This window comes from Anopheles ziemanni, chromosome 3 (genome assembly GCF_943734765.1).
Source record: "Anopheles ziemanni chromosome 3, idAnoZiCoDA_A2_x.2, whole genome shotgun sequence".
Taxonomy (NCBI): Eukaryota; Metazoa; Arthropoda; class Insecta; order Diptera; family Culicidae; genus Anopheles; species Anopheles ziemanni.
In genome coordinates, this window is record NC_080706.1 from 55,787,821 (window position 1) to 55,815,290 (window position 27,470).

The 27,470-nt window shown below is 43.3% G+C and overlaps 1 protein-coding gene across 1 annotated transcript in view; it reads right to left on the reverse strand.

Moving 5' to 3' along the window:
* Positions 1-27,470, reverse strand: part of LOC131288561 (uncharacterized) — a 111,718-nt gene that overhangs the window by 14,806 nt on the left and 69,442 nt on the right. The window contains exons 5-6 of the mRNA XM_058317705.1: positions 5,574-5,648; positions 5,376-5,502 (exon numbers count right to left, since the gene is read on the reverse strand). Of these exons, the coding sequence (XP_058173688.1) occupies positions 5,376-5,502; positions 5,574-5,648 (202 nt within the window). The remainder of the gene's footprint in view (positions 1-5,375; positions 5,503-5,573; positions 5,649-27,470) is intronic.

A 27,470-nucleotide genomic window follows, 5' to 3' on the forward strand; every position in this document is an offset into this window, starting at 1 on the left:
GTGTGGACCCCGAGTATGGAGTTCAGCGCCTGTCAGGCGACGTCGCGTTGTAGTCTGGACGTCGTGTAACACGCTTTCCAGACTGCAGACTGTCAGGCGACGTCGTGCTGTAGTGAGGACCCCGTGTAAGATTCATTCTGATGGATTCATGAATCTTTGCGGATTCGAATCTTCAAAGCTTGATGAATCTTCCGAAACCTTAATGATTGTTCATGAATCTTTAATGGGTCTGTCATGAATCTCCCCGATTCTTTCATAGGCGTGGACAATGCGACAAAAAAAAAAACAAAAGGGTCCCTCAACCCATTTTTGGCAGGTGATTTTTCATCATTTGGTGTGTCTTTGGGATTCATGAATCTCACGACGAAAGGCAGAAATTCATTCAGATTCATGAATCTGAATCAGATTTACACAACTCTATTTTACATGCTTTTTTCTACCGCCGAAAGTGTATCAATTTTTTTATTGCGAACACCATTTTTCCCACGAATATTTTTTTACAAATTTCTTTAGGATTTTGAGCCACATTTTTTGGTACAGTAACACTCAATAGCCTAGAGAAAGCGAAAAACATAAGAAATGTACGTTCTAGACCTCATTAATACCAGAATGTGTGGTCTCCTTTGCCATCAATGTTAATTCAAAACTGTTTCATTTTAATTTATTTTGCAAGATCACCACGCTTGTGTAAGTTGATAGAAAATACAATAATGTTCTTTTCGCAAATAGAAGCATTTCTTAAAGACTGACTTTCGCAATTGAAATTATCCATTGAAACCAGGGTCGGTTAAATCTTTGCGTCCCGGAAGTGCCCCATTCGGTGACACAATTTATATATTTTCCATTTACGATACAATCAATTTTTCTTACACCGAATCCGACACTGTCCCGATGGAGAAGACCCCTTGGTACTTGCCGTGTTCTCTGACTAGCACATGCTTTTCATCCACGGTTCAGTGCGCTCCGAACCCCCCGGGGTGCAACAAATCAGCACTCCGATCGGCCACCGTCCAATCGACAATCGTATTTCGCTCGGAAGCGTACCATGTCATGCTCGATTTGACCGTGCTTTATGCTGTCTCTCGAAACTCCCAACCTATCCGGGTTTTCTCCAAGGTCCATCTTTCCATCTGCGTCCAGTCGAGGCTTCCAGAAGGCATGGTTTCCGGTCGAACACCACCTATTTTCTGCTGTCCCAGTATCGCCGTTCGGTTCGCATTCGCTTACGAACAATTTCTTAGAAATCGGCCCTCCACTGAAGAAGAGCCAAACGCACAGAAGAACGCCCTATCCCGGAGATAGAATGTGGCCGGATGGAAAACATAAAAGGCACAGAAAAAAGTAAATAAATCCAACCCAACCACCCCCGCCATAATGGGACGGTTCCGGTTTGTGTCGGTATTTGATGTTTGTTTCGTTTCGCTCCATCCTCCTTCTAAGTCCCCGACAAGTGCTGCGTGGCGCTTTCTGGTGAGTGTGGGTTTGGTCTACTCTGGTCTCGTGGCCCCGTGTCCTGCCAACTAAAATTAGCTGTCAACTGTGGATGGCCTCTTGTGGTCACCTACCGGGTGCCGGCGAGGAGCGCCATCGCCGCTAGCGCCCTAGTTTAATTTGCTGCGAGTGTTTCCTTGTTTTGCTTCGCTTCCGGTTTTAATTAAAGACTTCCGGCTCGCCGTCGCTAGGGCGCGCTACGTGAGTGGCCGGCGTGACATCGTTATTGGTGCTTTAATCGCTCTATCGGACAAGTCGCTATAAAACCGAACGAGACGCGTCCGTAATGCTGCAGGAGAAAACGGGAGGAAACACCGGCCCCGACAGTCCCTGGGCCCAAGACAACTCAATCGTTTTAATGTGACAAGAAGAAAGACGAGATGCTGAGGCGAATCCGGCACAAAAGGGACGCTGGCGCAAAGTGCGCGCCCGGAATAATATGGTCCGCAAAAGCAACGTTCACATCTTTTAATAAATTGACCCGTTTCTACCCAACTTGCCAGCTCACAAACAAACAGATGCCGTCGACCGTAGCACGACTGGGACGGAACTGTATAATAGCAGAACTCCTTCCTAAGTGGTACCCCGAAGGGCCAAACTGCCCGGTACTTCCCGTTCCACGCGCAACCGAGTACAGCAATAATGCGCCACTCTAAACCATTTATTTGCATCTAATCTTCATTCTTAATTCAGATCTTTCCAACTTTTGACAGCTATTTATCGTTCCGGAGTTCCGGGCCACTTTTGGGTTGGCGAATGTACGGCTGGCCCAACCCATGGTGCCCAGTCCATCCGAGACCGGACGGTGCGCTATTGAAATGTCACGAGCATACCTGACACTGTGCCTCCAGTGATTCGCACCTTTGCTCGCAATTCGAACGTAGGCGAGGGACTGCCAGGCAGCGGGACAGCCGGGCTGACCGACCGGGAGAGAAAATAATGAGAGCGACCCTTTCTCCGGGGGCCATTCAAATGAGCGGATCAGCAACATCAACAAATCCTCGCTGGGGTTTAGAGTGAAGTAAAAACAAGCTGAAAAAAGCACCTGCAAACACACTCACACAAAGCGTGTAAGAAAGATGCCAAGGGCTACGGTGGGCAGGAGAAATGTTGGTAGGTTTTATTTTTGCTTAAAGTGTCCAAATTGTCTTCCGAAATGGAGGATCCGTTTTTTGTGTGTGTTCCTCCTCCTAACAGCCTTGCGTTATGGTTCCGGATGGAGGATAGCATCTTTAACTGTGCCACACGAAGAAGGAAATAACAAAAACTCGGTTGGGATCTGGGATGCTTGGGGACGACCTTTTGATGTCATCATTATATCCTTTCGTCTTTCTGTCACGTGGTCACACGATCGGACCACTTTTGGTCACTCGGAGTTTGGCAGTCCAGTGATGGAACTTCCATGTCGTTGCCTCGGGGGAGAATCTGGCCTTTTTTTAACACGCTTGTTTGTTATCGACATCGAGGGTACATCCGAATGAGGAATACAACAAACCGTCGGCTGTTCATCACCTGCAGCAAAAGGCGGTTGATCCACACAGTATGATGAACTTTGACTAAATACACTGGTAACCGTACTGGCGACCGAGGAGAATTTTGTCTGACGGGAACGTTTGGGTCGATTTAGAACCAACGAGCCTGTTTTGGAGACGACAGAAGAGGGTTAAAAATAAAATAAAAAAGAAATATATAGAAGAAGGTACGCTTTATCAGCACTTGAAGGTCATAAAGCAGATGGAAAAGTAAAGTGCAGAGGGCCGGGTTGCTCCAAAGGGGACAAACGGCCGCAAAGCGATGCTGCCTTCTGGAACTGATCAGTAGAGTCTCGAATGGAATCGTGAGGATACAAAGAACCCACCGATGGAAAATAGGACACCACCACCAGCCACGGAACCTCGGTGACCCCTTCCGTGCCTGCCGGAAATTTAGTTTCAATGGAGTGTTGCGTTGCAAAAGTGTACCGGTAGCTCGGAACCTAAGGTCGTTTGGAAACATGAACCTCCCAACGAAACGCTCGGCGAAGGGGGAGCATATTTTCAGCACAACGACACTAGAGCCGGTGGAAGTTTTGCAATAAATAAACTTTTTCCTTACCGTGTTCCCTGCGGCGCTGGGTCAGCCTTTGCTGTGGTTACGATTTTGTGGGTGTCACAACGTTCAAATGTTGAAGCACGCTTTTCTCCGGGCTCAGAACGGGTACTCCAGTTCGTCAGGTGGTCCCAAAGTGTGACAAGAGTGATTATTGCCATCAGTTGTGGTTGTTGTAAGTTTTTTTTTGTCCTGTTTCTATCGAGATTTGTTGTGATGTTATCTTAACGAGAGCTTTTGGTTTGGGATTTGAACAAAAACCTGAGCTACTATCTTGTAGCTGCTGTTAATTCTCTGTTTTGTGAGAATCGATTACAAAGTAACAGAACAATTTAGAACTACTTATTTGGAACCTGAAAAGTGAAATAAACTAACCACGGTTCCACAGAAGGTTGAACACGCACAGCGAAAACATTATTGCATTATGAGTAGATAATCGAAGATTAAATTTACTGTTAAAAGCCCTCTATTCCATTTGTTGTCTGATACGATTCCATTGGTTTAAATATACGGTTCACCTCCTAAAATTTCATGTATTTCGACACCATTTACGACATCCAAAAGAGAACCAATTTGAGAATATGAAGTATAAAATACTATGCAGTCTATCACGGAGCAAATAAAGACATAATTTCCAAACAAACTAACAAACCCTGCTATATCAATTTAATATAAATGGCAAACAGATTATTGTTAGTCAGTAGCATATTATGTGAATATTAAGGATTACCGGTTGCTTTGTTACAAAAATAAAGTGTGCAAATGAATTTCTCATTACACAATCAAAATTTTAGATAGTCAAGGATCAAACAACAAAACACGACTAACCGTTATTCTGTAATGATATTCTTAATAGCAATTTTTCTGTCAATATAATTGTTTTTTGAATAAAAGGGCATTGGCATTTCAACAATGGAATGTTATATTTTAGTTGAGTAAACCAGTTCAGTTGAATATAAGGGATTAACTAAACAGTGAATGCTGAAATGCTTAAATTAAATCAAATAAAGCATGTCTGCGAATGTTTAATCAAGCTAAACTTCTGCAATGAGCTATAATTAGAGCAAAAGTTTAAAACTAATTAAATTGATTGATCGGTTTTATGTTCACACTTGAACAAAAGCTATTATCATCTCGAAATCAATTGCTTTTCATTCAACAAACCAGCACGAGCACGTGTTTACAATTCCAGTCGATTGAATATTCTCCCAGCATTACAGGAAGAGGCAAATTATATAAGCTCTTTAACTCATCAAACATACAACGGCTGACCCATCGAGTGCATAACCAAGCTCACCGAGATAATATCGGTGATTAGAATCATTTCAACAGTCCCGCCAGATTCCGCAGCATCCCGGTGCGTGCATGCAGTGTGCATTCACGCTCTTAAACGTTGCACTGACGGGGCTGCCTTTCGTGCTCCGACCGGCCACGGAACTAATGCGGTGTATAATTTATTACGCAGTTGATTATCATTTCGATTGTTGACATTTTGACGCCCGCTCCTAATGGTGTGTTTGTGTTTCCTAATGCTCGCAAATGAGATCGCTCATGCACACGGACTGCGGCCGGTCGGTTGGGTGTACCGCGGCCTCCGCCATTGATAGGGCCGATGATTAATCAAATAATTCAATTATCGTTATGAAGCCGTCACCGGCGCGCTGGCAGGAAGTTGCGGGATCGCGAGGCCAAATCTCGACGTTTCTGTGTGTGGGTGTGTGGATGTCATCGCTAGCTTGCGATGAAAACAAACCCACGGTGGACGGGGGTTCGGAGGAAAAATTAGCCACACTCACCTCGCTCCGGTATAGGCTCCTTGCGGCTGGATTCCAGTGGCGCCTGCGATACCTCCGAGTAGATGGTTCCAACCTCGGCCAGGCACCGCAGTATTAGCTGCCCCGTGGTATAGTGTGAGGGAAGCAGCTGCGATAGGAAGACAGGAGAGTGTAAGACGATACACGTGGAAAGCTAAAGGAGCGTTCCGCGAAAATTACCTGAATCGTTAAATCCCTCGAGGCCCAGTGCAGGTTGTCGTGGGTCGGGTGAAGCACCGTGGGTTCAATTCCAACCTGGAAAAAAAAGGAAAAGTTTAAGAAGACGCGAGCATTGAATCAATCACTCTAATCAACTCGAGTTGGAGCCGCAAACCGAAAATAGGAATATTTCTTATTCATCGCCCGATGACAAGATTGTGGTGCGTCGTTTTGCGCTCAACTACCACAACAACTGTGATAAAACAAACCGAGGGTGCGGATTTATTGAATTTTTACTACTTTACTCTTTGCCTTGTTGTGAAACGCTACCATGCTGTTGGTGCTTCCTCGCTGTCAACCATCATGGGAGGGCACGGGAACTTCATCCCAGAGCGTCACGTTCGCGGGGGAAGTGTTTTTATTCGCACATAAAACGGATTTCACTACACCCGGCATTTCAATTTCGGCGTTCCGGCACTGCGGCTATACCGAATCAGGTACCGTAAGACAATCGCTCGATAGTAAAACTGTCCATACCGCTGTATGTCACTGTATTATTGGTAACGAAGCCGAAATCAGAGTGTTCGGCCCAATTGCCGCATACGGTGCAGTACATTTGCGTCATAGATCCGAGCGGGTTCGTTGGTTTGGGGTTCCAGGGCGAACTATGGGTCGTAAGACGTGTTGGCGTCATCGGAGGTGAAATTTATTCTTCTCACATAAAATATTTATGATCATACGTCGCCATGGTGTAAACGTGGATGCATTTGAGCAGATCTTTTGCGATGGAAAAAGAAGTTGGTTATTGGAAATGCCCAAACTACTTCATGAGATTATAGCAAAACGTATGTGCTTTGCTCACTAATTCAGCGGAAAAAGTTAATTTAAAGCATTATCAGCGTACTGTCAGTAAAATCCATTACTATGGTAAATTAGTCTGGTTTACAATTATTGTTTTTGGTCGACAAAACGTGGAGTAACGACGAATGAGTTATTTCATTGAATCGCAAAGTTTCTTATTTTATTATACAAATCGACGAAACTGCCTGTACGCAAAACATTTTTGACAAAATTTCCAATAAGAAGCCACTCAATGTTATGTTTTCTACATGTGTTAAAATTCATAAAAAATATTCAAAATGTTTTCAATACATTCAGAATTTATTAGGGCCAATAATGTAGTATATTGGGAAGTGCAATGTTATAGGTGAAACCGTCAAGAACAACCATGCGCCTCCATCGTGAACGAATTTGACGATGAATCCCAGTTTTATGGCAATTTTGTAATTATAACGTGGTATTGCGATGGATATTAAAAATCAAAAGGAAAAATAATATTAAAAATCAGGACAAGCTGCAGATAGTTGAGTGAAATGAAGTACCATGAAATAATTTCCCATTCTGATTTAAAATAAGGAAACAAATAAGTACATTAAGAAGGCTCCATTTTCTTTGCTAGTTGCTATGATGTTCTAGATACATTTCTACCGTCAACGTTCTAAACCAGATAGTTTCACGCTGATTGAATGTAGCCGGAAGTGGAAAAACATCATTAATGTCGACCTACCGCTTCTTTCCATTTTTCCGCCCAGCCATCGAACGTCCAAATAGGATACTCGAGGGGGCTTCAAGCCTGCGCCTGATCCATCGGTTTTTATGTGCACCAACACGGCGGAAGTGTACGGTTCGCTTTGGAGCGCAGAAATGCGAAACGACCGCACCAAACGGCAATGACAGCGCGTTCGGCGAAATCATCGTTTCCTCGGCCGGTTGTACAACCGAGTGACGGAAATAAAATGAAGACGATAATCACATTTTAAACGTCTCGCTCCGCTGGGCTCTGGATTGGACGCGATGCCTTCGAGGAAGCCGGCGTTTTCTTGTTGCGACGCTCACAACAATGAATGACACCGTGGGGCTCTCGCAGGGCAAGCGAAAATAAAAATCGCACGTCTGCTCAGTTTGTCAGCTGGAGTGAAAGATTTAAATTTATTGTATAATGTGCTTAAGGGGATTACTCACGCGACTGCATGGGTGGCTATTTTACGCTGATAGGAGACCGGTATGGTAGGACTGAGGAGATGTAGAGCAAAAAAAAAAAACGGCATGGATGGGAGAGTAGGAAGAGTATTTAACAACGAGTAGAGGATACACCGAAAAGTCGAATATTCTCTGCTGACTTCCTGTTGCATTAGCTGTCATTCTATTTTAAACTGGACCAGTGGAAATTGGTTTCACTTTTTTTCTATTTTCCGAAATATCAAACTACCGATAGAGATTGAAAATCTTAATTTCAAATGAGAAGAGCAGCGTAAAATAAAATGAGCAGCATTAGATTATGCGTGGTTAGTGCAAAAATTTGTGTGTAATTTATTTTGGTTTACCGTTAACATGATACTTTTTAATCGTCATCGTCATGAAACCATCATCAAAGGGTATGTTTATTTAACTAAAAGTTACATGAAACTATTTTTCAACACTATGAACCCCTTCGCAGTCTTGCCATGTCGAGAAAAAAATGGTCCTGGTGTTTTTTAGATTTTCTATAATTTAGATCGATACATTGTCAAATTTAGTTCATTTGGATAGATTAAAAAAAATGGTACAAACGGGTGCATTCCGAATTAGTGCACGCGAAAGTAGAAACAAAACGGGAAAAACTGCTCTAGCCGCGGGAAAAGCATTACAAATGAAATCCACTTGTTTGAGCTAGGCATGGGATTCAACTAGAATTAAAGTTAATTTAAAAATTTCAATTATTCTAGTTACTAATAGGCCAGAGGAAAATTCAAAAGAAGCATGAAGTTTATCTGGTAATGGTGGTATAACTTAAAATAATTTCACACAATTGAATGAATGACAGATCAAACACAGTATCGTAGGTAACAGTATCGCAGTTTTTAGTATTTTTTAAGGATAAGCTTTCATAAAAGAGAAAGGTTGTACGCCAATACGGTTCAATATTGTTCGTTTACCAGCGAAAATTTCGATGCCATCGGGATTTGTCAAAATTAAATTGCGGCAAAATTAAATTTGTCAAAATTAAAATCCTTTTACGCACAAAAACAAACCACGATGCGTGGGAATCGTAGTTTTTACGTGTTCACAAATAACAGTTCATAGCTAAAAACGCTCCAAAACTCGGTGCATTTAAACTCCCGCTTGTCCCATTTCGGAACGCTTTCCACAACACGTGAACCAATCGTAGATTTGGCTCTCAGAACTTCACGCCGAATAAAAGGAGCCGTAAAAGATCGGTCAGCGAGGGTGGTACGTCCCAACGTTAATTAAAACTTTTCCCATTCGGTGAAAAATTCACCTCCGAGCCACGCTGCATGCATGCATTTCCCGGGTAGCGCACGATCGCGACCGGGTGCAAAATGTTCGTCGATGCGCAACTTTTCCGAATCCCTGCGAGCCATCGAGTGCATCGGAAATAAAGCGATCAGAGATTTTTTGTTTTCCGTTTTGAAAACTTTCCCTTCCCACTCGGTGCTGCTCGTTTCGGAGGTTTGCCCATTGCTACGCTCAGTTAATTTGTGGCAATTGTGCGGTGCTGGGCTGTTGCATGCCGCTGCTGTTCGCACTCCTGATTGTTGGCAAGATGGCACCCATTGGCAGCGGGTTTATTGGTTGCTCCAATGACACACGACAGATACTGTGGGAGCGATGGTAGGATCAGGACCGCCGGTACTTGAAGGCGACAATATCCAGAGCGGTTGCTGGCAATTTGGATACTTTTACGAGCGGCAACTTGCTCTACCGAGCAACGACGATCCACGATGACAACACAAACACTGCATCCTTCACAAAGTATTGCACCGCCACACATGGAGGGTTCGAACTTTTCCGTTCAGCTGAAGGGCTACAACGTTTTGTGGTGTTACTAGGTTCCTTTTATACTTTTTGAAAAAAGTTCGAAGAAACAGGTCCGCCATCCACTCCATTGCCGCTTGATCATCTCTCATCTGCAGCCGTTTCGACTGCGCTTGTACTAATGTTGCCGGTTTCGGTAGCAAATTTTCCACTCGTCTCCACCGCAACCATTCATCGATGTACGTATATTGGATTTTCCCATCACTTCAATTTCATCTCACCTGTGCAACGGTGCGTCCTGTAGGTCTTCGAGCTACCCGACCACATGTCGGGTCTACTTTCTCGTCATTTTTTTGTGTCCGCTCCACCGTTCTTTGGCAGCATATGTTCGAAATGAGTATTTGTAACCACACAGCCAAGTTTTTCACCCCATGACCCCGTGGTCGCGGGGACGGTTTAGGATCGATGTGAGTCTGTTTGTGTGTGAGTCGTTGTGTGATTGGTTTTACAAGGGAAAATCGTCGTACTGAAATTATTGCTCCCAAGACGAAGGCTCCCGGGGGGCAACAAGCAGGCCCGAGGAAAGCGACCTGAAGGTAACAGCGTACATTGCGACAGCACAGGGAGGAAAAGAGAGGAAAACCCATGAACCGTAACCGCAGTGGCCGGAAAAGGGTGATGGCCCCCTGGTGCTATCCTGGTTTGCTCAACAATTTTGCTCCGTTTTTTTTAAATATATATCCGATGTAAGAGCGATGTGGTGCAAACTCCTCAAATCCCGTCATGTGGGGCGTCGCAATTTAGGTGCATTTTTTCGTTTGATTTATTGTGGAAATGTTTGGGAGGGTAAGGGGAAAAATGTCCACCTCCTTTTCTTGCCCCGTTTTCCCTATTTACAGGAAAGCATCATGAATAGAAGTTACCTTCGGAAGGCAGAGGGTTGCAGTTTCGTCATCCAGGCCCACGACTACATGAACACACACACACACACGTACACACGAGAATGAAAGGAACACTTTACATTAAGAGGAAAAGCTGCTACTTAGCTGGGGAAAGAAGAGTTTAAAAAAAAATGCTCACGTCGAATTGGGAGTAGTTTTGCCGCTGGATGTGGAAAAGTTTTTCAATTCCACTACGAATAATTTATTTTATTGGATTGCCCGCCCGCAGAGATTTACTTACATTCTGCTTTGCATGAGTGCATGAGAATGTCAGTGTGGTGTAAAGGAACACGGTGTATTTCACGTAGATATGGCTTGTTAGGAATTGCAAGGAAAAATCCGTTTGTTAGCTTCCAACCGCCAGCCAACGTTGCCCCAGAAAACCGGTGACTGATGTTGAATGGTTAAAAGGATTTTATAATAAACCCGGCAAATGTACCGAACAACTGGCCTCGATACTTTCAACTGTACGTTTCAAATAGGCCATTGAGATTCGCTGGGATCGAACTCAATCCATGTTGAATAGCGAAGCATGATGTGTACCGGCTTTCGCATGAGGTGCGTTGATCGCTGGAGTAAGCAGGAGATTTAATGGGATTGACATTTTTTATCCGCCCTATTCACATACTTTTTGCACTTCTACCGCTTTAAGCTTATGAATACCTTTAATCAGTTATGTGTGTGGAAAATTGCATTGCAATTCGTTTCGGAATTTTTTATATAGTATTTTGTCATTATTTATTGAGCTTTGGTAAGCTTATAACTTGTTCAGACAATTTACTATCTAGGCATCCATTTATTTAATGATGCATGATCATAGTCTCCATGTCGATAATGTATCGTTGGATTGTTTACTATTGGTAAGATTTTTAAAAATTGAGTTTGTATCTTTCACATTTTTCACGTTTACCTTTGAGGTAGTTTTTGATAAAGTGAAAGGTCGTACATCGAATTTGTTTTCAAACTCAAAACATAACTTTAATTCCACCGAGAAACCCACCCATTCCTCAACCAGTGGAAAGGCCGCCTTTACTTTTGCTCTCTACTGACCGACGATGGCAAAGTTCACTCGATGGCCCGCTTCAGATAAGAGCCGAAGCATCTCGATGGATGGCCAATTAATTAGTGTGCGGAAAAACTGTTGCTATTAAAACGCACTCATCCCAGGAGGTTGTCACTTCATGCCGTCCTTACCTTTGATGTTTCGACCCGGTTCATCTCCACACTGCTCGAATGGGCGAAGGTTCACAGAGAAGTATCTTGCGCCTCGAGGGTGCGCCGCACCCTTCCGACGTACCTCCGGTGATTAGGAAATTTGCCGTGCTTCCGAGAAAGCAAGCTTTCCATGGTCGGAGACTTTATTCACCGCGTTTTATCCGTTGCTTTAATCTCGCTGCAAGCATTAGATAAAGGGTCCGGCGCCAAACGAGATGAAACGAGCCGGTCATAAACCGGAAAAAGGCCATTTTACGGTGACGAAATAATGGTAAATGAAGTAGAATCTATTAGACGATCGATCGTTGCCATAAAAATTCATGAGAAAAGCTCAAGAGAAATTTTTGTCTTCATATTGCAATAATTTTAAAACGTTTAAAAGTAATATCTTAATGTATAATTGTATTCTTTAATCTTTTTAATCTCAACGGCTTAAGTAAACAGTTAGAACTTTTTAAGAAAACGTAACTGTTTCACCGTTTTCAGGAAAAAAGTAAATAAATGTTCATATTTTATACTCACATGATACTAAAAATTAAGAGCCGAGTAAATAATAACTCTAACTAAGGCTGTCAGATGGACAGAGGAAGGTCTATGTTAAACGTGAACAGGCCAAAGTAAGAATTCTTCATTTGTACAGTCATATAAGTCAAGCAGCATGTAATTTACCGTGATATACCTTATATTAAAGTATGTAGTTTTATCTAGGTTTGGTCAAATGGGATTCTTTCTATAGGAACTTGGCAATGAAACCCTTGTTGAAAAGATAAATTAAATATTTTCTTGAAGGTGATCTGGACTCGAGGTCACGGGTTACCCCATCAGATGATAGTAAATAACAAATTAACTTTGTAGTACAGACAATAACCATACGATACAATCGGACAAGATATATTATTTTAAATATCCTTAAAATGTACAGACACGTTTGTAGTTTAGAGTTCCCAAGTCGGATAGGAATCCTAAAGGAAATCTTATTTATAAATATAATGAAACGAAAACTTTTCGCTCACGAAAACTCTCGGTTGCATATTTCGTCAGCCAGGCAACGAAAAATCATGCTTTATATGTGTTTCGAGGATGTTACAAGCCCACAAAACACCCCTTAAAAGCTTCTTCAAACATTCGTCGCCTTTGAAGTGTCGCAGTCATGGCTAGCCCATGTTTGGTGTGACTTCCTTTTCCCATTTTATCTTGTGATTTTCTGAACCACATAACACTATTGTTTATGAATGCCGCATTGAAATACCGTCATATGTTCTTAGCGCCGTTAAGCATCCCTTCCGAAAGGTTGCGTTGTAAAAAAGAAAACAGTCGTAGATCTCTCTGCCATTGTGCGGCAGCCGAGTCGAGTGATTTTAGACGTGATAGAACCTTGCGGCAAAGGCGTAACAGAGGAATGCTGAAACCAAAACACATCACTCACTTCGGTAACACACACCGGAAGCTTGTGCACAAGCAATCGTTTAGCGGATGTACGACCAGCAAAAGACGCGAGACGGTCCCAACCGAGAGGGCCGAGGTGCGGTGAGCTAATCGAGGCTAGAGTGAGAGTTTTCCAGAGCTAGTCTGGCGCCACACGAATTAGGACGGGTTGATGGGTGAGAAATAAATTTCACGTTACGTCGGTACGTGGGAAGAGAGACCTGCGCCGAGGGTCGAACGGGATGAATTATAGCTTTTCGTGATTGTTTGGGTGCGGGAAGGATCGGATTGTTGCGGTGGGGCAAGAAGTGGAGGATAAAAGTTGAATAGACTTATCTTCAGCACCTGTCAAAAATGATGAACTAAGTGTGTTTTGTGCGTGATTTAGTTTTGTTACGACAGAGTTTGTGGCCACTAACAACTTGTGCAGTAGAAAAGAAAAATTGTGAGAAAATTTGCTTTTGATGAATGATGCATGGATAAATTATTGAAATTAATTGAAGTTGTTCATAAAAATCCTTTAATCGTAACGTCTACGGTTACATTATGAAACTTTAATAATCAATTTTTTCGTAACTAAAAGTCCGAGTCATTTGAAACAACTTTGTTTTTATATGTTGAATGATTTCAATTAGCTGGTAACAAAGTAGCTTTGCTCCTATTGGCAATAAGTTCAATTATTCTATGAAAATTAGAATTTAAAATATTTTCAAATTAAAAAACCACAACATATTTTAGTTGTTACACACATTTGAACACAAAAATAAAAAAAATGATAAAGTGAATGATATACAGGTATATAATTTCCAGAGACATGAAGAGTAAAAAATGAACCATTACAATAAAACTTACTTTTAGATAGCAGAGTGATAAAGTTATAAATAACACATGATCAGCTTCCACCTAAAATATACGACATAACCGAATACGCCTATACTGATCTGAACCGTTTAATCCCCCCATCCTTCTACTCACACCCTAGGTTACCACTCCCCCTCCCACGTTATAATTTTCGCAACACTTAAGAACCTTGCATGTTCAAATAACAAACAATTGAACGGATAAGGCGCATATTTACTAACTTTTTGTGATACTTATTTAATGGCAATTTTAGTAAAATTGTTTAGATTAATTTTTTAAAATTTGCGTACGGCCAATGGAGACAAGTAGGATGAAATGAAACTGGAATGAGAGTAATATCAAGCGCCATGCAAATAGTCGCAGGATTAGTCTGCAGTATGAACATAAAAAGCACAACGTTCGCGCACATAACAGGTCAGCGATGGGGCAAAGATTGAAGGGCATGCTTTAAACGACATTTTTCCGCAGTTTTTATACATTAGATTGAGACAATTCTTCCACCGTAAACGCCGTCACTCAACGGTCGGCGAAAAACACTTACCGAAGGCCCTTCGGAGGATCACTGTCGTACAGCTTCTGTCGACCTGGGACAACGGGTTTTCGCCCGACGGGTTTCGCCTGCGAGCCCGAAAGTCACGGCGTCGTCAGCACGGGAAGTGATCCTGGGAGAATTGCCCACACCCTGCGGCAATCTCCCACTTCCGGGCCTTCCGGTCGAGTCAGCTCGCTGTCAGTGAGGCAGTCAAAATGTTGGTCGCATTGAAAACTCAATTTTCCAGTTGAACCAACGAACCTCTGCTGGCTGCCAGGTAGAGACGACGAAAGAAAGTTCCGACGATCCGCTTTCGTTGGTTGTCGTAAAAAAACATATTATCCCTTCCCGGTTCCCAACCTGAGCGACCGAGATGGGTTCCATAATGCACTCTGCTTTTTGCGGCAACACAAACCAGCTGGACGAGTGCCGGTAGTATTTTAGTATTTCATTTTCCCCGTCAGCTCTCTCAGTCTCGTCCAATCGTCCACGCCATAGTGGATCCTGTGACGATCGAGTCAAGCGTTTTACACCTCCCTTCAAGGTGAAAAGCGCCCAAAAGAGATGGACGGAGGGATTTTTCTTCTATACCACTCGCCTTAACGGTGGCCGAGGATCACAAACGGCAACGCAAATGGTCCGTTCTACCATTTACTCACTCTCTCTCTCTACCCCTTGCTCTCCATTTCTCCGGTAAGCCGACTCATGGAGTTATCCCGCGGAGATGGTGCAGAAACATTGAGCCGTCCGGTGGAGTTCTTCAATGGAAAGATGACGCTGGTGATGAAAACTAGCGCAAAACAAAAAAAAATTGTCAGCGGGCAAAATAGTTCATTATTTCTTTTCATTTCTGCCGTTCGTGTTTAGGAACTAACAGCGCACGTGAAGCAGCTGCGGCATGCAGGGCAACTTTGGGAGTTTGAGAAATGTTTCTACGCCGGAACCAAAGCGAGACAATTTTTCCCTCATTCATCCCAAAGCGGGAGATTTTTTTTCCTTATTCATTGTGTGTGAAACGTCCGCTAAGGACTGTCTTTGGCGTGCGGTGTGCGCACGGTGGAACCAACAAATTTCCTGCAGCCAGCAATCGTTGCACCATGGCTTCATATTTCACATTTTTCTCGTTAAATCCGGCTTGAAATCGACTTCCGGAGCCCACGTCCCACGTCACCGCTGCCAAGCGACCGGCGACGCGCCGTGGATGGATTCGGGAGATTCTTTTCATTTTTATATTTTAAATCGTTTTCCTCATGGACAAAAAAAAAACAACAAGAAAAGAACCGGAAGTGCAAGGATGGATGCGGTGGGTGAAATAGTTTTGCTTCCGGCCGTGCATTTTCCCTGTTGAGCAGCTGGATACGGCTCGAATTCCATCGCTCCGAAGCAACCGACGTAGACTCTTGGTGGGACAATAATTTCCGTGGAATCACTTTTCAGTCGAGTTTGCGTTCGAAACCGTCTGGCGGGGAGCCTCCAGACACGGGAAATAATTAGGGTTTTATTTTTCTCCGCCAGGGGAGCGTTTGGAAATCGTCTCCTGTGCACGGTTGCCCGAAGGATCACTTCCTCCGGCGGTCGCTGTTTTCTTTTCCGGAGCCCGGTTGGTCTTCGAGGCTGGCGCCGGGATCAGCGCCTCCCGGGAGCCTGCCGGTCGTGCATTTGCCTTTGAAACTACGAACCGACAGGATGCCATCGCACAAACATCACCGGTCGGCCACGAGCAGGGGCGGTGTTTTGAAAAACGGCCTGCACAGGGCAGACAGACAGCGATAAAATCCACTCAACTGAACCCTAATTAACCTCCCCGGTCTGGCACGTGAAGGGCCGGATTGCTTTTACGATGCGGAATACAACCTTTAATCCTTTTGTTACTGGCCCCCGGGCTGCGGATCCTTGGTCTTGGGGCGTTTGAGATGTGCTGCTTTGCTGCCGTTGTCAGTGTGCCCGGGAGGCTCGGCCCAGCCCGGGACTGGACGGACCCACTGGGAAGGTGCCCATTTTTTAGCATGAGATATTCGTTCGACTCGGGTGCTCGATTACCAGCAATTAGCATCCATTAGGCGTACGGGCTGCTTTCATAGGGCAGAAAAACTTGCAACCCCGATCACGACTCTCTCCACACCCGCCCTTCCGTGCCAAAACCTCTCTCCGTGTCGTGCGAAATTCCCCCCGGGTGGCAAAGTGGCTTTGGCATCGCTGGAAATGGCAACAAAGTCGCAAAATGTAACCGAACTATCACCCCGACCCCGTCCCGAAATTGGCTGGCAACCCGAGCCGGCAACGTGTTCTCATTTCCGGCAAAACGAATCTCCAGTGCTTGTCGCTTTTTCGGGCAAATTGAATGTAAACTTTTGTGGCGCGAATCCAATTCCCCCCGCCCCTTTGGAAATTTGGCTCTTCCTTGGATTACGTGTGGAAGGGCACTTAACTCGCTCCATCTCTTTTGCATCCTTTGTTTTTATTTTCCCGGGGTGCTCTCGGACTGCCGGTGTGTCCGAGCGTCGGAGTGGGGAAAAAGGAGATGACATGTGTTCGCGGGACGGCATAGGGCCAACGACGATTTAGGGCCGTGCCGGGGCTTTTCGGGAACAATTGCACGGAAAAGGGTAATTAACTTAAACGATTCGCGTCGAGGGTTTGCTCTCGCCCAAAATACACTCACAATCGGACGCACACGCGTATAGAAACAAACACACACACACATACACACACACACACTTGCTAATGAAGGGTGTTGGGATGCGTTACTTCGGGAGGCTGGTGATGGCAGGACGGTCGAATGGCAAATTAATTTGATTTCCACCGAATGCAAACGCGTCCTGGGGAGCGACGAGATTTTTTGGCGCAAAATGGTGAATTATCTGGCGCCAGATTCACTCTGAATGTCCAGTCCGATGGAGCCACATGTTGGCCAATGGGTGAAGGGCTTGGCTTGAAGAATACTCAAAGCGTCAAAAAGTTTTCGTCGAAAAACTTACGTCAGGAAATGGGGATTAATGGGAAATAGTTTTTCTATTGTTGGTGCCAAATCAATAATTACCAAAAACAGATATTTGATAAAATAGCACAATCAGTTCTAGCGTGCAAAACATGCGGGGCCTGGTACGTAAGAACCAAGATTTTATTTAAGAAAACAAATACAATATCTAGAATATAATTGTGGAACTAGAAATATCGCCTTTCGTGTATGAGCCTAAAAACCATCCACAGTTCAATCATCTTAAATAAGGGTAATTTACCGTCTATACCAGAGAGATTTACAGCCAGGACACAAAAGAGTGTCATTTCCATACATTTTGCATATTTTAATTTTTAATGTGGAACTCTACAAATTCAGAGATACCTATTAATTTTTTTTCTACAAAAAATAAGTTTTCTGCGTACTCCTCGATGATTGGTTAATGAATTTTGTTTATCAATTCTTTTTCAATAAATAGAATTTAAAAAGAAAATGTAATTATACTTCCCCTTTTAAGAATTGCTAAAAGTACTCGTTTAAACATGTACCTCGTTTTAGAATGAGTAATGATTTTAATTTGAATTAGTATGCAGCGTTTTTATATGTATGGCAACAGGATATGTCAAAAATGCATTTCACGATATCAGATAGATAATGTTGACAGTTTTCCAAAATATTCTTTTAGTCGTATACTTGATACATTTAAAAACCTGGTTGATGCATATAAAAACCTCGTACATGCCTGTTTCTAATTGATTTGCATTAAAACATTTTTATTTCGTTATTCTTCAGCGCTGGTTATATACAGACTACCCTTATAATATTTCGTTATGGCTTTTAGCATTAACTTCTATAGAATACAGAAAAATAACTCATTATTGCAAGGCTAACACCGTTCCAACCTGTCAATCATTAAGGAATGTTAATGAATTCTATAGAATATTGGTTTAAGTATAATTCTTGCAAACTTGGTCTCGGAGGTTCGGGGTCCCTTGCGAGCTCGCGGCCCCCATCGGCCGCTCAGTCCGCACACCGTTAAATCCGCTACTGAGTGTGGTTACTCAATACCAGGGAGTACCAGACTTGAGATTCAAACCCACGACCTCTGGCGTTATGGTGTTTTGTTAATAATATTTGTTTATTTGTTTATTTGTTTAAGATACTTGTCGGCCTCCGTGGGCTTCACAAGACATAGTTACATTTAAAATGGTTATTTACTGGACGTGATATAACAAGGACTCATCTGGACGCGTATCTTAATTCCTCAAACAACTCTTGAGTGTTCCTATTGAAGTCGAGACTGTGGTACACACTGTTAAAGCTAGCTATCATCGCAGAAATAAGCTCGTTGCTGGCGTACTGGTTGTTATGCCGTGATGTCATCAATAAGGTGTAATGTCTAGCGGTTGGACGTGGGACTTGGATATCGATTTTTTGCAGCAGGTTCGGGGCGTCGATTTCACCTTTTAACAGTTTGAACATAAACATAGCTTTGGCTTATGTTTGTGTTATGTAATATTATCTAAATCAAATTGCAGAATGTTACTAATTTTTGCTTAGCAAATTGATGACATTCAAACCGAATACAAAACGATCTGAGAAATTGGAATAGTTGTATGCATATGAGATACTTGATAAAGGTCTTCAAATTGAACGGAGATATTGAAGAAAATATATTTTTATAGAAATTTCGATAACATAAAGCTATGAACGAATACCAACCTCTGCTGGAATCTAGCAATGTCAAAAAATGAACTCTTTTCCTCTAATGGGACGCAAAGAGCGATGCTTCCGTACCAAATTAGAACTATATTTATATCATGCGAGCAGACAGATAATCGGCGTGTGTGTTACCTCCCAGAGTGTTTGAAATGTGGCACAGTATCTAGACGGAAATAAAATGAACTCATTCCAAGCAACATGACTTTATCGCCTGTACTGCCGTGCGTAGGAGCTCCACACTGTTGCACTTCCATGGTCAGCCAATTTTACACCCATTGGTCTTGCACTGGAGAGCGGATAGATCCACCGGGTTCGTTGCAAATCGAGCAGCAGCCACATGAAATTCCCCTAGACATGATGGCGAATGCCGATAGCGTCCATGCCAATATTAAAATAGATGGGAAACCATTTTCACAGTTTAATTACAGTATATTTACCAGCAAACAATGTGATAATTTGAAAATTATACCGTTGCAGGCGACAGCCATCTTTGCATAGGGTTGTAGCGTTCCGGCGCTGGCTGGAAGTTGTTGAATACGGACGCCCTAGCAAACGGGAGAGTATTTGGAACATGTTCTGGCCAAAGCCAACGTCGATTCCCTCGCTGAAAGTGCAAACAACAAGACGACCCTCGACGCTTTCCGTCCTTTGCGGAACCAAGACCGATCCAGCGGTTCTGCGTTGCACAGGAAACACGTCGACCAGCCGGCAGGTTGTGGCCTCAATGGCCGGCCGGTTTGTGCCGGGAAAGACAACGCATCCATGATTACGCAACAAGACATTTCAATCCGCAAATTGTTCTCGAGCCGCTTTGCCTGCCGTTAGGTAAGTTCAGCGCGTGGGTGGTGTGGAACTTTTCGGGCTGTTCCGAAAACGGTAGTGTCGAACCGGCACGTATGGTTCGTACCGGTTTTCCGGGTGCATCTTTGATAAGTGCATTACTTGGGAAAGCGGAGGACCATCTGAAAATGAATATCATACACGAGCCATTGCATACGAATAAGTTTGGCTGCAGCATATTCCTGTTCGATGATTGTATCTTACGAGTGATACTGTTTCAAGACGGTATACAGGCATGGCACTGCTGCGTTATCTGTCAAATCATATACAAAATTCTACATAATTTATAGCAATATTTTATAATAATATTATCATATAAAGTTCATATTTAACCGATCAGAAACATTGTTTTGAAAACATGAGACTCTCTTTGCAGTGCTGTCACAAGCTCGACTGCACTGTATCTACATATGCACGTGATGTAGTTCCCAGACCTGACAACTCTTGACCATGGAAAACCAGGACACTGCAGTGCCGTGGGATGTAACTGGGAATTGAATTAAAGAAGGCCCAGTGTCATCGTTCCTATACCTTCAGAGTACACATTCTGCCTGCGCTCGCTTTTAAGGTTAGCTTTCGTGGCTCCGCAAATGGATCCTCCTCCTCTAATGTTTAACTTCTGCCTTGGAACCCTGAGTGACGCGTAAAGGTGCGGCGTCTCGGCAGAGGTGCCCATCATTGTCCCACACGGAAATGGTAAACATCTTCGCCACAATCCCCGGGGACGGATAGGGGTACATCCCGGAAGGACGTGAAAACACTGCGGAAGAAAACCGCTACCGCAAGCAAGTGTATTTGTTATTCAAAACACATAAAGTCAACATTGATTACGTTCTCCTGCTTCAAGGATTCCGCTCCACTTCGGGTTACTCGAGGCCTTCGGCCGATCAGCGGGTGCGCACACACTGAGCTACATATCTGGGGCGTTCAAGAGGGGAAGGTCCAGCACAACCAATGCGGGAACAGCATGTGGAGAACCGTGCGGTTTTTGCAATGCTCACTGTAACCCATTTCTCATTCACGGTAGAGCGCAAAAACGGCGCCCCGGTCTTTCCCGCCCTTTCGGTTCTTGCCGTGGTAGGTTCCCGGGCTCAACAGAAACTGCCTCAAGAAGGCACCACCACCGTATACAGACACACAAATACACAAGGAACGCGAGCAGAATGAGGAGAATGGAGAATTACTAAAAATTACGTTTATCACAATCATAAATCTTTGGATTACGAATTTAAACGTAATTTTCTATTTCTAACACTACGCCACACCGAGCAGCGAGGCGCGGGCTTCCGCAGCGTCGGATGCGGCAGCACAGTTTATGTTCGTGTTTTCGTGCTGAAACCGATGCGATAACGAACCGGGCGTCCCTCCGGTACGGATAGCCTAGTGCCAACTCACCGGGAGTTGTGGTTCCTTCGGTTGAGGCTAGGTTTTACTTAGACCAACCGTCTGATGCAAGAACTTCTGCACGGGATGCTGCTCCTACGCCTGCCCCATCACACCCGATCATTGCTTTCGGCACGCACGTACGGTTGCCATTTCGTTTTTTTACAGCACATTACGGGCCCAGGACTTTGCGGAGGAGATAAGGGTTTGTTTTTTCCTGTATTCGTTTGTGTTTTTTATTTGCGAGGCTGTGGGCAACTTCGTTCTCGTTAGGATTTCGAGACAACCAGAACAACATTGTTTTTCCCTCCCAGGGCAAGGAATTGATGCGATTTAGCCGCCTCGCCGAGGAGGGGAAAAACTAAGCACTTCGGGGTTCTTTTCGAGTCGCCGTACCCGTGCGGTTCCTTATGGTTCGGTTGCAGTCGGGTCGGAATTGAAATTTTGGGGCACATTTCTCGTGCGGCACGAGATCGGCTCAGGCAGGATTATTCAAATCATTCATCGTCGATGGAGTTTATTTACCGGAATGATTGGTGCGGATTTTCGTGCTGCCTCTCTTGCGATGGCTCCATGCAAACGTCGTACGTTGCGTGCCTGTGGCTGGTTTGGAGGTTGCCTTTGCCTTTTGCCGTGCGGGTCTTCCGAACTTGTGGTGGCGAATCTCACCGAAAGGCACCGCACAAAAAACACAAACAAATGTCCCTTCATCTCAACGATCACAGGTGGTACAGAAGTAGGCAGGAGGATGCAGACGAGTGGGCGAGGGAGTCATGATGATCCCGCTTTACTTAAGCTCAACCGACTAACCCAGAAGGGTGGTTTAGATGAAATGTGCTGGAGTTGAACGAATAGCAGCACCGGAGGAGCAGGCCACTTGTGCAGCTTTGAGCCAGAGGCTTGAAATATTTTGCTGGATTTGGTTTAGGCTTTTGGGGAACCTTTTTTCCCTTTACAGGAATCTTACCACTCTATTTTATCACTCTACTGAGAAGGTTCTTGCCCTTCCGTTCGGATTCTCTAGCAAGACTCAACGCAACTATGAATGACTTCGTCGTAAGACCGAAGAAATCCCCCCATGATCTTGCAGTTTAAATGAGATAGAAAAGATAGTTTTGATGCTACGGGATACCTGTGCAGGATTGAGAGATTACGTTAGGGCGTGTAAATGGTGACATTTGAACGGTACCCCACTATTGACAATAGAAGTGTCAACAAATCTCGAAATAATTCATATACAAATTCACGATAGAAATGATGCGGTTATCGATATTATCGTAAAAATTATCACTCAAATACTCTCGACAAGCTGTTTCAAGGTTTCAAACTTATTTTAAACAATATTGTTTATGGCTAGACTTTATGTTTTCTTGCGATAATATTTTCAAAACAGATCATAGAAATAACGACATAAACTGTCGAAAAACAAAACACCTTCCAATGATGAGGAGAACTCATACTTGTTGCATCAAGAAAAAATAAAAAAATAACAAAACAGGACAGTTAGAGAAAGTTGTCTGTACACAAAAAAAGACACATTATTCGGAATTGATCCGAATGCATCGACGATAAATTGAGTTGCTCCAGATTTATCAAATTCAATTCCCACAATAAAGTTGGTCGACGCTCACAACACATCGACGATCGGCACTGCAACTTCAAGAAGATTCTTGCACAAGACCGATGGATGATGGAGTTTGTCCAAATGTTATTTATTTTCCAGAAAACTAAATCAAAGGATAAGTTTTAAGACCGATAGGTTGCATGATAGCAAGAGTTAGTTTTATAGAAACCGTGTGTTCGCTCAAGATTCGAAACAAGATTCGAAAAAAAGGATCGAAATCTTCAAATTAATATTTGTCCGAAGGCGGTTCGGAAATGATGGGAAATAAAATGGAAGAACTGATGGATAAAGTTTGCACGACATAACTTTTGAAGAATACTTTCAATTCCAAAGATCATTCTCGGGAAGCCTTCAAGAATTTTGTGAATTTTCAAGATGCTTTCTCTGTATCCACTATGGCTAACGAATCAATAGAAACTAAATTATAAATGTTGTTTAAATTTTACAAAATAATAAAAATAAGTTCAACATTAATAAGTACCCACGTTAAAGTTTTCCAAGTGAAAAAAAATATTATATGTGGAAATATTACTCTGCAAAGTTCCACAACGAATAACATGTAAAACTGGAAACAATCCATAGTGTTTGCAGTACAAAAGTAGTAAGCAATTAAAACTATGACTGGAATTCAAGTTTTCCTCCAGATCAGTTACTAATAAACAGGCTAAATGAGTTCAGTATACCACCGGTGAATTAATCTAGGTGCGAAAGTTCACCTTGTTTTCATGCTATAATCCACACCACATATTTGCGAAAAAGCATTTAAGAGAAAAATAGCAATTAGGCGATTTAATTGTGTATTGTTCAAATTCCCCCCTTACATAACATTTACTATGCATTTTTTCAATTTCAATTTCAATTTTCACTCACATTTGAAATTGAAAAAAAAATGGCAATTGGAATCGAAAAGCACAAAGAGGATAACATAGAAAGTACCCAATTATCATCAATTGTAATGCAAATGAGTCGCGGAACGTTTAATATGTTTTTTCCGCATTCACTTTGATGGCATCATCCTCTGGGACACCCTTTTTATTGATGCAATTTTGTTCGTTGGTAGTTAACCCAGCTTATCGCAAAATAACAAAAACAAGTAGTATACAAAAAAAAGCAACTAAAATTCCCCAGAGGTAATGCATATTCGCCTCCTTTTCACTCCGTAGCTGACCACAGTGTGTATAAAAGCCCTTAGATATTCCGCTATGCGGTGCACAACCACTACCTTATTGTGCTAAGCTTGCTCGCAAAAAGTCACGACAGAACAGTTTAAGGAGAAGTATTTAACATACAAATCGATCCTTCGATAACCGAAGGACGAGAGGTTTGCCCACCCTTTGCCGATTCCAATGGATTGGTATCATGATTGGCAGACAAAAGGCTTCATTATGCGACATGTTTGCTCTAGCCCTGTGGTTGTGGTAGCATCGGGTCCTTTGGCGACATCGTCCCCATCGGCGGCTGTGCCCTTTTCGGTGCGCTTCGTCGAGTTACATACTAATTTGAAAGTTTATGCTGCGACGCTTGTTTCGCTTTTCTCGATCCTTGGTCACAGCTATTTTTACAGCTTTTAGTGGCTTTCTTTTTCCCGAAAGTTGCGTTCATAATGCGTAGCAACTGGAATAAATGGTCAATTACTAGCGACATATGCTCACTCCCGCGTCTTGAATCCCAGCTTTGAATATTGATTGCACATATTTGAAGAAAATATGAAATGTCTGGGACTACTCCACAAGCAAAAGCGATTCATGAGCAATAATACTCATGAACACCTTGTGGTGTTCCCTAGAATAGGATATCGAGTGGGTCATCCCGCGGCCAATGTGAGAAATGATGGTGCGTTGCGTGGGGGTGTTTGCAATACTTTCGATCGATTAACCATATCGACTAAATCATATTCGAATTCAAAGAGGGCGTCACAATGCGTCCTACTAATGCTCATTTTTTGTGCAAGAAAGCATAATTTATGTTGAAGTTTTTTCTTTGCCCCGTACACTTTGCACCCTCTTGCGCTCGTATCGCTTCGCCAATATCAAAAAGAAATAATCTGCGACAAACTTTCGAACAGCAAACATGCTCCCCAGCCAAAATGTCATAAAGTCCTAGCCGGTACTACGCATCTCTAAGCATGGCTTTTTCGTTGTTGATGTTGTTGTTGTTGCTACTATGCTGGGTGAAGACCCCTGCCATTCTCAGACCCCCTCCTCCCCGTGCTCCACCGTGGTTCGCTGTCCCCGGGGAATGGGGACGGTCGAAAACGCGATTCGGATTGCTGCTCCTTTGACTTCATATATTATTCATAAGCGAAATTTAAATAAAGAAACCATTTCTAGATCCGTTCTCGCCCGCTGGGACGCTGGCGTTCGGGATGCTGAAGGCAGCAGCAGCAGCAGTGACAATCCCTGGATTCGGGATGCCACCGGTGGAAGAAGGCTAGCAGCGAGCGTTTAGGTTTAACTGAACTGTTTTGCTCGAGCCGGGCCGATGTCGGGTGAGTTTTTTAGCGCGGCGGCAAACCCTTCAGCCCACCGGATGAAAATAAGGACCGAGCTGGATGAGAAGAGAGAGCGAGTAAGGAAGGGCAGTAAGCAGCAGCAGCTTGTCGAACGTCATAATGGCTGCACTAAATGCGAATAATATTCGATATAATCTTTTACGATTATTCGTCTGCTATAAATATGTTTATGGCTTTATAACAAGCACATGGGGACGCACGATTTCCACGTTTGCGTTTTCGGGGAAAGGTTTGCATGCAAACTAAAACTCAAACGTTCAGAATATCTAAACTTGTCCTCGATATTAACAATGAGATCCGAGAAGCTTCGATTGCTTTTCAAGCTGCACTAAGACCACCCAGGTGCTTCACGTGTCTCGCATGCTACAGAGAAGGTCTCTAACCTGGCCGCTCGCTATAGAGGTTGTGTAATTTTCCACGAGACACTTCCTTTTTTCGCCACAAGATGACTGTGCGTGTGTACACCCAACTGCGGGCACTTGGACGGGAAACCTCATAGATAAACAGAAACGATCAAAGAAATGGCGCAGTAATGAAGTGGTTTCCATGTTTAATTAATCATCGTTTTCAATTTTAATCAACATTTCAATTTGGTGCCACTTCGCTACCGCGCACGAAAAAAGTGCCATCGCGTCCCATCAACCCCATCGAGGGAGCGATGATTGGATTGTTGAGGACCGAAATGGCGGCCGTTTGTGTTTTTCGCGTTAACTCATTTCCACCCACAGTCTGGGGCACATGGGAGCAATGGCGCTGGGCTCACGAGTCACGTTGAGCGATTCGTAAAAACTGAAAAAAGTGGGAAATAAAACGAAAAAAAAAATGCTGAACTCCCTCACACCGAAATGCTCACAATAAAAATATCTGTTAAACGGATAGCAACCCAGCGTCAGGCGCAAAATGGTTTGGGAAATCGATAGAGAAAGTAATAAAGTTGATTTATGTGAAAATTTTATAATTTTAATTGAAATGAACACTCAATTGAGTTGCCTGTGAGCGTTGAAGTGCAATTTATGAGATTTTTTTTTTCGCAAATAAGGTGGATTACAACAGTTTGAAACGGGTTTCCGTGTACGACGTTTTACTTGGCAACAAAAATACTCAAGGAAATGCCATTTGCAGTTTATGCAAATGATTTATTAGGAAGATGCTACCGAGGATGAAATTAAGTGGGTTATTCTTGGAAAGATAGTATGAAAAATTATGGTTAACTTTCTTTAGAAAAATTAACTTTTTTTTAGACAGGAATTATTTTTTTCTGTGTTAAATTAACTTTAAATGTTTACTATTATAAGTGAGGTGGGAGATGAGCAAGAGGAGAAAAGAGAGAGGATGGATTTCAAAAAGATAAGGTAAATCACCTTAAAAAGCGTATTTGAAATGATACGAGCCAAACTTATTGGTCCAGTCTTGTCGAACACGAATCGAGCTATCGTTTCATCTTGCTCTCGTTATCGAAACTCACTAAACTTGACACATGTACGAGAAGGAGTTCGTGGTCTAACAAGTGACAAAGATCGAACAAACAGGCAACAAGGAAAGTCGAAGATGTCGGCGTCCGCTACACAAAAACTATACTTAAGCCCCGTACGAAGATGCCGAACGAAATCGGAAGATATACGCAGGCGAACCACCCACCGGAAACTATGCCGGTTGGTGATCAGTGGTGTAGGAAAACTATCACCAGCAAACATAGCTGCACCGATCAAGTCGACCGTGGCGGTGTGGGAGTGTTGCACCAGGAAGGGAAACTACGCTAGTTGAGTGCCGAACTATGTTTGTAATGAAAAATCTTCCGTAAGACTGTGCCACTTTGGAGCTACCGGGTGGAGGACCTTTTTGTGTAAAAGTTTTCCTCTTTTGCTTCTTGCTCACCAGACACACGAGACTTTTGCTAAAGTACGTTCATGGGAGTGGAGTGGGTCCTCTTTCGGGTATCGTAAACTGGGGCAAATTGATTTTTCGACACAACCAACCGAGCAACTTGTCGTCGTCAGCCGCAACCAACGTAACTGTCGATGTGGGAACATATTATCTTCTAACAGATACTTTGCAGGAAAAGGTTTGTGCTAAGAAAACGACTCTTCT